This window comes from Xiphophorus maculatus, chromosome 13 (genome assembly GCF_002775205.1).
Source record: "Xiphophorus maculatus strain JP 163 A chromosome 13, X_maculatus-5.0-male, whole genome shotgun sequence".
Taxonomy (NCBI): Eukaryota; Metazoa; Chordata; class Actinopteri; order Cyprinodontiformes; family Poeciliidae; genus Xiphophorus; species Xiphophorus maculatus.
Window position 1 is genome coordinate 14,571,817 of NC_036455.1, and position 10,736 is coordinate 14,582,552.

At 44.9% G+C, this 10,736-nt stretch overlaps 1 protein-coding gene across 1 annotated transcript; it reads left to right on the plus strand.

Annotated features, from left to right (window-relative positions):
• The first annotated feature begins 7,655 nt into the window (after positions 1-7,655).
• On the plus strand, positions 7,656-10,366 carry LOC102218321 (mediator of RNA polymerase II transcription subunit 30-like). The gene is made up of 4 exons (XM_005813371.2): positions 7,656-7,950; positions 8,410-8,568; positions 8,649-8,738; positions 10,064-10,366. Exons 1-4 carry the CDS (start codon positions 7,804-7,806, stop codon positions 10,157-10,159), a joined length of 492 nt encoding a protein of 163 aa, XP_005813428.1. The 5' UTR covers positions 7,656-7,803; the 3' UTR covers positions 10,160-10,366.
• Positions 10,367-10,736: the final 370 nt, after the last annotated feature.

Consider the following 10,736-nt stretch of genomic DNA (forward strand, 5'->3'; position numbering starts at 1 on the left):
GCGGCGCGCTGCAGCAGCATGCAGGCCGCAGCCAGCAGCAGCTGCTGCAGCCTGCGGCCTGCAGACACGCAGCCCGACCCCGCCGTGGGGGGGGCAGAGGTCAGGGGCGTCGTACCGCCGCTGCTGCCTGGGGGGCTCTGGCTGGGAGCCGCCGTGATCCGGGTCGTCGCAGACGGCTGGAGGTCCGTCTGGGGGGCGGCGGTGTTGGAGGGGTGGGTGGAGGAGGCGGGTGGGGTGCTTTTGGGGTCGCTGCCGCCACCGGGGGGGCCGTCACTGCTAGGGGGGCTCCGGCTGGGAGCCGCCGTGATCCGGGTCGTCGCAGACGGCTGGAGGTCCGTCTGGGGGGCGGTGGTGTTGGAGGGGTGGGTGGAGGAGGCGGGTGGGGCTCTGGTGGGGCCGTCACTGCTAGGGGGGTTCTGGCTGGGAGCCGCCGTGATCCGGGTCGTCGCAGACAGCTGGAGGTCCGTCTGGGGGGCGGTGGTATTGGAGGGGTGGGTGGAGGAGGAGGGTGGGGCTCTGGTGGGGTCGCTGCTGCCGCCGGGGGGCGTACCGGTCTCCGAGGGGGGGGGCGACCAGCTGGTCGCATTAGTCCCTGTGATGGTTGAGGTGAGGGTGGTCGCCATGACGACAGTGGAGGAGCTGTAGCTGGAGGAGGTGGTGTCCTGAGCCTGCAGGGGGAGGAGAGGCGGAGTGAGAACCGACCTGCACCTGGAACACCTGGAACCACACCTGGAACACCTGGAACAACACCTGGAACACCTGGAACAACACCTGGAACAACACTTGGAACAACACCTGGAACAACACTTGGAACACCTGGAACACCTGGAACCACACCTGGAACACCTGGAACAACACCTGGAACATTTGGAACAACACCTGGAACACTTGGAAAACCTGAAACAACACCTGGAACACTTGGAACACCTGGAACAACACCTGGAACACTTGGAACACCTGGAACACTTGGAACACCTGGAACACTTGGAACACCTGGAACAACACCTGGAACCACACCTGGAACCCCACCTGGAACACCTGGAACAACACTTGGAACACCTGGAACACCTGGAACAACACTTGGAACAACACCTGGAACACCTGGAACAACACCTGGAACACCTGGAACACCTGGAACATTGCAGTTCCAAGATCTGACAACTATAATAATCTGGAACAAACTTCCAGAAAACTGCAAAACTGCCAAAACAACATTTAGTTATAGATACATATTTAGTCTGTTAAATAAATATTTTAGTTTGGTAACTAAATAATGAAATCAGCTGAATTGGTCAAATGTTTCTCTCCTGTCTCATAATCAGGTTCTGTGTCGTGTTTTGTGCTGAAATGTTCTAAACAAATAAACTCGACTTGATTTGGATCAGAACCAGAGAACAAACAGAGCTTCCTGTCTGAGCCTTCAGGTAATGACCTCTGTGTGTGTGTGTGTGTGTGTGTGTGTGCGTGTGTGTGTGTGTGTGTGTGTATGCAAAGGAGCAGCATCATCTGTTCCATGACCACATTAAGGGACTTTGCATGCGGCTGCCGTCGCTGATCTGCGTTTCCTGCAGACGTCATCCTGTCTTTGCTTCAATCTCAGTTTCTGCTTCGTGTTTTTCCTCCAGATCTCCTCCTGCTGCCCTGCAGGAGCGTCTCCGGCCCGATCACAGCTCTTCTACGGCGGGGCCACCCTGGGCCACGTCGGGCCCCGTGTTGGGTGCCAATTAGTCAGCAGTCAAAATGTAGCAAGTAACACAAATAAATCGCCACAGGACTCGTTCCTGTCTGATTTATTCCAACTGGTCTGTTTTACAGCGTATGATCAGCCTGTCTGATGGTGTGTGATTTTATACACTGCAAAAACAAAATGATCTTTGGTCTAGTTTCTAGTGCCAATATTTTAGTTAACTTGAAATAAGTCAGAACTAATTTATGAGTAACTTCTTAGCGAGATATGGCAGCTTGTTCAGTTCCTTAATATTTCATTATTCCTTAACATCGATTAATAAAAAAGTTCTTCCTCACTCAGACTCATCTGACGTTTCCCAGCCGATCAAAACATACAGAATAAAACCAGTACCCTCCTCCACCAGCAGGTGTCAGGCTTTTTCCTGCTCAACCAGAACCTGAACATGACCTCTGACCCTGCAGGCCCTGGACTGTCTCCATTTGCTCTGCAGCTCAGTTTATCTTTCATCACTGAATCTTCATTAATGTTCCAGTTATTCCAGTAAAACTGAGCCAAACCGTCGTTTTCCCATGATGCCTCTGTGAAACGCCATCATGGCTCCAGTTCATGTTAATCTGCTGGACAGTTATCTTACCAGAACCAGAACCAGCTGCAGCTTCCTTCTCTGATCTGATCGGGTTTATTTCCCGGCTGAAGCAGAACCTTCCCAGAGGCCAGCGGGTTGTTCACTGGTTCTACTGGTTCTGATTACTGGTTCCGCCTGATTGGATCTGGGATCTGTTACTGACTCGATCCAACCCATCGATAACTTTACTGTTTGTAACTAAATATTTAATTTGAAGTTAAACATCTGTTGGTTTATCTGCTTGTTAACTAAATATTTTGTTTAAAGTTTTTTTAACTAATTTTTTATTGTGACATTTATAACTGAATGGATAAAATGGTTAAAATCTGATTTTGAAAAATGAACTTTTGTTGTTATGAAAAACTGAATAACTAAAATTGTTGCTGTTGATTTTTTACAGTGTAGCTTCATAAACTCAAACTGGTTATATCAGAGTCACGTTCTGATCTGCGACCGTCTACCGGTGACGGTCCAGTTAAAGTCCAGGCTACGCCCACCAGAACCGGGCTGTGGGCAGGCTAACGGACCCGGTCACAGCCGACCCGTCAGAACCTGAAACCAGAAAACCCGGAGCAGCTGCAGCCGGCGCTGCATGGAAATCTGCATTTGAATGTCGCCATGCTTAAGCCGCTGAACCAAATGTCTGTTCTGGTTCCTGCGGGCCGGCCCGTTCTGCTTCCTTACCTGAGTGCAGCTCAGGAACATGACGACCAGAACCAGCACCTGGGTTCTCTCCATCCTGCCTGGGTCGTCCGTTTGTCTGTCCCCTCCTCCCGGTCTGCCGTTTTATACCTGAGCGGCGCCGCGGCGAGGCGATAACAGCTGATAACACAGACTCAACTTCCTGCAGGAGAAACGACCCAGAACTCTGGTTCTGTTCATGAAACAGAACCTCGCACTTCTGACCCGATTCAGACTGAACCATGAAACCTCTGAACCCCTTAAATACAGATTCACATGGACCCAGAAGGCAGATGTGAATAAAAACAGGCAGAAACGAAACATTCAGAGAGAAAAAGCAGGAAAAACGTTCAGCTGCAAAATAACAAAATAATATTAAATATTGTTCCTGGAAACGACAGGATGAGGATGAGGCCGACAAACTCCTGGAATAGAATACAATAATATAGAATAAAATAAAATAGAATAACATTAAATTAAATTAAATTAAATTAAATAGAAACTGCCTTTTCTCTCCTGCAAAGGGGAACGCATGTAGCCTCTTTATCAGGTATGAATATTCACATAATAAAGCTCTTAATGACTTAAAAACAATGTATGAAAAATAAGATAAGCAATAATAGTAATAACAATATTATAATTATTATTGGTATAATGTATTATTGATCAGTTTTTCTGCACAGTTAATAGAAATAAGAATATCAGACTCAAAGGGAAATGTGAGTCGGATCAGTTTTACCAAAATGTACATAAAATCTAAATTATGTTTTTATTTTTTACATGTTTGAAGTAAATAAAGGTTTGAATTTGTAAACTGTTAAACTAGGATGACTGTTTATCTGGAGCTGCAGGGAAATTAACTGAATGTTGTGGTTTTATTTTCCTGATTGATGTTTTAATTTATGGATCATAAATGTGATGTTTTAATTTATGGATCATAAATGTGATATTCTGGTTTATGAAATGTTTCCTCTGCTGTGTTTAGTTTTTCCTCTCAGTTCTTCTGTTTCCACTCTGAACACTTTTTCTCTTTCTATTTACTTTAAATGTCAAAAAGTTTAAAAAAAAATAAGACATTCTGGATTGAAACATAAATTTTTGTTTTCTTGAGGAATATGTTTTTCCTTGAAAGAGAGAATTAAAAAAATGATTAACTTTTTTTTCTTGCGTTTTTCTATTGCATATTTTTCTCTATAAAACATTTATGTCTGTCATTTCAAAAAGCCAACAGGAAAATGTTCCACAAGGAGAAAAACAACTTTTAGATATTTTAAATTTTGTTTTGTTTTGTTTTTACTCAAGACTTTTAAAGTAAAAAAGAAGATTTGACCAGACAGCAAACTGTCTTTCCTCCACCAAACTTTCTCTCCCAGGTAGAGAGAAAGTTTGACCCGGCTTGAATCAGTCTCGCTTCAGTTAAACGCTTCGTAAGGAAACCAGCAGAGGAGACGATAAATCAGCTGAAACTGGGAGGAAACCACAGAAACCAGCAGCTATGAGCTGATAACAGGTCCTGGTCAGACTGATGGTTTTATCGGCTTTTCTTTTCCAATTTGAGGCCAAACTGGAAATTTATCTGGGGAACAATTTTAAACCTTAAAAATGAATAAACAGCTTCCTGCCTGCTGCCCCTGCAGGGTTTGTCTGAGGCCGGAGCTCCAGGTCAGGCTGTGCGGGCCTCGCCTAAAGGTCAGAGGTCACAGAAACAGAAAGGTTGGGAGGAGAAGAGCCAGTTGGTTGTTCTGCTCCGGGAGACAAGCTGCTCTTTGTGGCGTTTATCAGCTGCTGCGTTTTTCCTGCTGCAGCGCAGATAACGCTGCAGGACGCAGGGAGCCCAGTCCGCCCTGCAGCGCACTGGTTTCACTGGTTTAGTTGCCATGGTAACACTAAACAGAGCAGAGAGGAAGCAGCAGCCATTTTCATTTAATCAGTTTGAACACCACAGTAGTCTTTTCCAGCGTCCAATCAGATCGCTTAGCAGCAGAAATTAAATCCAGTGGGATCATACTCTTCGCACGTACGGCGCTGACGTCATATCCACATGGGTAAAATGCGGCTTCTTGCTTCCGCTTTGAGTTACCATGGCAGCTAGAAAAGACAAAGTCGTATTTCAGACGCAAACAAAACAATACTATGAACATTATTGTCTTCCTAATATAAAGGGATTTTAAGTTTTCATGAATTTCCAAACAGTCCTGAATTAAGAAGATGGTGGCTTGTAAATATCCGTCGCTACCAGTTAAAGCTAACGCAGCACAGCAAAGTTTACAGCCTTCACTTCACTCCGGATCAACTTGTTCAGCCTAAAGCAGAAGGTAAAGGAGCCTCCTGTGTTATTTCCATGGAATCACTTCTGTATTCAGCCTGAAAGAGTTTATGGGAACCAGAGAGCAGACCAGAACCAGACAGCCGAGCTACTGATCCGCCTGTACACACTGCTGGAAACACCGTCCTGCTTCACTAGAAACATGCAAAGGTAATAAATCGAAGTAACACGGAGACCTTAAGGAACTCGACCATGTTTTTATAAAAGCAACAACTTTGAACCTGAACAGTCAGCTGACCTCTGACACCAGAGCTGCTCTACTGTTAAGCTATGGGCTCGTTGTGTTTCCTCTCTGCGGAAGCAAAAAGCCCGAACCGTTAAATCCCCGTTACTTGGCCTCTGTTCAACACAACGACAATAAATAAGGTAAAAACATTGTCCTTTACAACAGATTCAAATGTTTAGGACTTAAATGGCACATTTTGATGAGAAAAATGTCAGAGAATATTGCGAGATAAGCTAAAGCTAATGTTAGCCACAAAGTTTAAAGACAGTAAAACTCACCTTAGTATCAGTGAACGTATAACGAGGCGAACATCTTAAAATCTTTCTCCAGCTTATTGTTGGAGCTTCGGGTCGATGTTCATCATTAATTGTTACCTTGGACAAGCACCGAGTGTAAAATGACATTTTCAGCAGACCGGAAGCGACCGAGCCACGTCACGCCAAACGCGGAAACTGACGTGCAAAGATCCTGCTGTTAGCGGACGTGCGTCAGATTTACGGTCGTACCAGAAACACACTAATACAAAGGTTCCAGGTCGGCCATGAAAAATTCAACTGATTGTGTTCATTTTTGACATGTTAAAGTCTTTGTAATTAATTTAACGCAGTAGCGTCCCAGTGCTGACAGAAAGATTTTATGTGGTGAAAACCAACAAGCATGTGGCGACAGTGTGCAGGAACAACTCCTTTGTTTTCAGTTGGGTCTGTTTTCTGTTTTTATCAGTGAAGCATGTCAACCTGCCTGTTCCTGAAACGTTGTAATAAACTCAACTTCTGCATTTGGTCCTAAACAGTTTGGTCTGGCTTGGTTGGAGCTCACTTTATGAATACAGTATGTGGGTCTGAATGAATCATTGTAATTATATAACCCAAAAAACAAACAAATAACACAGTAAAATATAACAAATAACATAAACCAGCTGCAGGAGATCTCCTCTAAGTTAAGAGGTTTTATAGTTTAAATGTTAAGTTCAGTTTTTTTAACCAGATAAATGAATAAAACCAACCAAATGCATATAAATATTGATTTGAGTAATCTAGTAATTAAAAGAATTAAAAACCAATGTGAATCTATACAGTAAATGGTGTAATTGTAAATATGACTGACGTGTTATTATGTTGACTTGTTTTCTTCCTCCTATAATAACCTGGCCTGATGATGATGATGATGATGATGATGATGATGATGATGATGATGATGATGATGATGATGATGTAATCAGCAGTAATGACTCGGATGTCCTTCATATCGCCTAGGAAACCGGCGCTCATGCAAACGCAGCTGATATTTACATGCTGGGTAGAATCTTCCTGATCCGCTGTGATGCTGCTGGATAAGATTCACCAACATCCTTCATCACTTCATTCATCGCTTCTTTCCTGACGTTGTGCAGATTTTCAATCAAACATTTCAGAGTTAAAAGTTACATTTGGTTGTTTTTAATTTAGCCAAAGCTTTTATTCTTGCATTTTAAACTTTAATAATGATCATAAACAGGTTCAATGAAGAACCAGGTTAAAGCAAGTTAATAAGTGACAAGTAACATATTTCCAACAAACTAAACATTTAGTTTACTGACTATATATTTTTGTCCCAACTAAACATTTAGCTTTGATCTAAATATTTACCATTTTAACTTGTTAGCTAAATATTTAGTTTGAAACTGTGACATGTACAACAAGCTGAAAATGTTCTTTTGAAAAATTAACCCATTTTTTTATTTTATGACAAATTTAATAAATTTTAATTATTAAATTAAACATTTTATTATTTTTAGGGTAATAAAAACGGCATCCCATAATTTGAAACAAAAACACCCATTAATTATTCTAGCTAATCATAAACTTTATTATAAACAGGTTTCACACAGGTTAGAAAAATAAACAGATTAAAATCTGGATGTCTGTCGCCCTCTGGTGGAGAGAGTCCAGCATTCAGCTTCCGGTAGGATTTAATGTGAGACCAGAGGAATAAATTTATTACATTCATTTTGTATTTAGATGAGACAAACTTTGTTTCTTCACCTGGCTTGGTGACGTCATCCCCCGTGAGCTGGCTGTAATGACCAGGTTCCACCAGCAGAGGGCAGTGTGTGGATTTGAGGCTCCCCACCAGCAGCCGGAAGTGACGCAACGAGCGCGCGGTGAGCAGAGTGGAGGATCGGTGGGTTTAAATGAGCAGAGGAGCGTCTGGTATCAAACATCAGCCGCCCAGAGGTTAATCAGGCCCCCGCGGTCACTTCCTGCCCCGGCCTGATGGCGGCGCCGCCCCAGCAGCAGCAGCCTCCGCCCGGGGCGCTCCGGGAGATCTCCCCGGTGTTCCTCTGCAGGATCGGCCAGGAGACCGTGCAGGACATCGTCACGCGCACCATGGAGATCTTCCAGATCACGCGCGCCACGCAGGTGAGAGGCCGCAGGTGTGTCCGGGTGGGGGCAGGATTACCGGGGTTCTGGAGAACCTTAAACCCGACCTTAGCACGTTTCAGGTCCGGGGAGGTTCGGAGGTACCTCGGTGATGCAGAATCTCCTCTGGGTTTTATTTCTGGCGGAGTGAACGGAACCGGTAGAGAAACGGAACCGGTAGAGAAACGGAACCAGGGGTGTACACAGACATTTTGGGGTCGGGTTCTCCAGTGGATAGAAGGACACCTTGTGGTTCTAATGGAACTGCTGACGGGTTTTTAAAAAGCGTTCTGTTTTTATTTTATTTTTGCCAGTTTATTTGAAGATAAATATTTTTATCTTTGATTTGATCTTTAATTTAAAAATAAAAACAGACTGTCCAGCTTAAATGGGAAAAAAAATCTTCCTGACTGGTCCAGCTCTGGTTCTGGTTCTGACATCTCCCTGTGTGTGACCCAGCTCCCTAACGGAGTGACCCAGAGCCACGCCGTGTACCAGGACCGGTTCGGGAAGCTGCAGGAACACCTGCGGCAGCTCGCCCTGCTCTTCAGGAAGCTGCGGCTGCTGTATGAGCGCTGCGTGGAGATGACCTCTGACCTCCAGGAGTCGCCGACGGAGGTGAGGGCCGAGCCGGACCCGGGTTCTAACAGCGGTATCCGTTAGGATCCGATCCGATCCGTGTGGTTGTGTGTGTTCAGCTCGTCCCGTACGCCGGAGAGGAGCTGGTTCCGGTCCGATCGGAGCCCTGCAGCCCGGCCGTCATCCAGGAGCGCCAGGAGGTTCTGGAGGTGATAGAAGCCCAGTTATCCACTGTTCACCGGTTCTGATCCGTCTGAGTTCTGGACGGGTTCTGGTTCTGTTCATGTTAGCGACCCAACATCAACCTTCAGCCTCTCACAACAAACGATTCTGGACGCTAAAATGTCCCAGAAATGATTGTGATCAATGATAATATTGTCATTTTGAAACCATTTAAAACAAATATAAAATGTGATAATATAATACTGTATTATTATTTATAATATTAACAATGGCATAATAATGCAAGATCAAGAAAACTTTCATTTCTAAGGAAAATTTAACACTGGAGCCAGAAAACATTTAAAATGTCCAAAATAAAAGAAAACAAATGAATGGATTATGAAGTTTCTGTAACCAAAATTATATGTAAACAATAATAATCATAATAATCATAATCATTCAGCTTCGACGGGGAAAACAGGCTAAAGGGGCAGGAAGTGCAGACTAACTACTTACTGGGTGTCAAATGTTTGCAGCGTTTCTCAGAGCGGTGGCTTTTCACTGATATTGAATTGAATTAATTGATTGTTTATTGATTATTGTGACAGTGAATTAGCCGATGGGCTCCAGCGTGTTGACGGCTTCCAGAGAGGATCTGAAGTCCAGATTCCTCTTTAGTGTCCAGGTCAGGTCCCTGCAGACGCCTCCGGGGGGCAGCACTGCCTCATCTGCAAACCGTCAACTGGTTCAGAGAACAGAGGCAGGTTATCGATTATCAATCTGAAGGTGATTGATCTTATGATGGACAGTTCTCCATGAGCCCTGACAACCGACCCGCTCAGCGCCAATAACGGCGCCGAATTGAATCATGTGGCGCCTTTTCTCCGTTATTCCCTCTGCTTTGCCTTCGTAGCACATCAGTAGTTTTTGGTTGAGGAGTTGCTGCTTCTCAGCAACATGAAGGTGGAACTTCAGAACTTTGTTCAGTTTTTATATTTCTAAACAGAACCGCATGAAGAACATTTTACATCCCACACCGGACTCTGATTGGACCGTTTCTCTTTCTCGTCCCGTTATGGCCGCCATCTTTGATTCTGCATCAACTGGTTCCTCTGCTTGATGATAACCAGCGGCGCCCCCTGCTGGATAGCGACAGCACTGAAACGGGTCTGAGCGGGCGTAGTTAAAGAATCAATCAACAATTTATCATCAGTCGATTAATTGTTTTTGTAATTTTGTATGTTCTTATCAAAATGGACATCAGTGAGTCGACCTGGATAACCATCGGCCAAATAATAAAGAACATAGTTCAGGTGGTTCTGGTTCTGTTGGTTTGGACCCTGGTCTGACCCAGATGTTCTGTTTCCCACAGAAAGTCCGTCAGAAGAACCAGGAGATGAAGTTTCTGATGGACCAGATGAGGAACCTGCTGTGGGACGTCAACGCCATGCTGACCCTCAGGAAGTGATGAAGATGCATGACCTCCTCCTCCTCTTCCTCAGGCAGCTAGTGACTCGGTTTGTTCAGGTGTTTCAGAGCTGGCTGCACTTCCTGCTGGCCTCCAGCAGGGGGCGCCAGTCTCTCCTGTCTTTGTTTCCTCACTGGGAGGCATCTCGCGGTGTTTTTGTAAACTGACGTGCTTTTGTATGAAATAAACCTTTTTTTAACATGTTGAGTGTTTGTTCCGTGGTTCCCGTTAATCCCAGCAGGATTCCCGTTAATCCCAGCAGGATTCCCGTTAATCCCAGCAGGATTCCCGTTAATCCCAGCAGGATTCCCAGGACCAGAGCCGCTCCGGCCCCGGGTGGAGCTCGTTTTCCCGGCCGTGTTGATCCGTGTTTCCTCCCACGCCGCAGCAAGTCGAGGACTCGTTCAGTCTGATTCACAACAATAACACAAAGCTGACTTCCGGCCCGAACCCACCAAACCCGAACCGAACCCAGATTCATCAATCAAGGTGCATTGTGGGTTTTCAGAACCACCATGGTGGCATCGCGTCCTTGAAAATTGGAGCTGAACCTGTTTTTTTTGTTTGATAAATTAAA

Excerpts from the sequence above, each read along its gene's own strand:
- LOC102218321 (XM_005813371.2), top strand. The coding sequence starts at position 7,804 with ATGGCGGCGCCGCCCCAGCAGCAGCAGCCTCCGCCCGGGGCGCTCCGG. Across the intron at positions 8,569-8,648 it reads TCCAGGAGTCGCCGACGGAG|CTCGTCCCGTACGCCGGAGA; the intron begins GTGAGGGCCGAG and ends GTGTGTGTTCAG. Across the intron at positions 8,739-10,063 it reads AGCGCCAGGAGGTTCTGGAG|AAAGTCCGTCAGAAGAACCA; the intron begins GTGATAGAAGCC and ends TGTTTCCCACAG.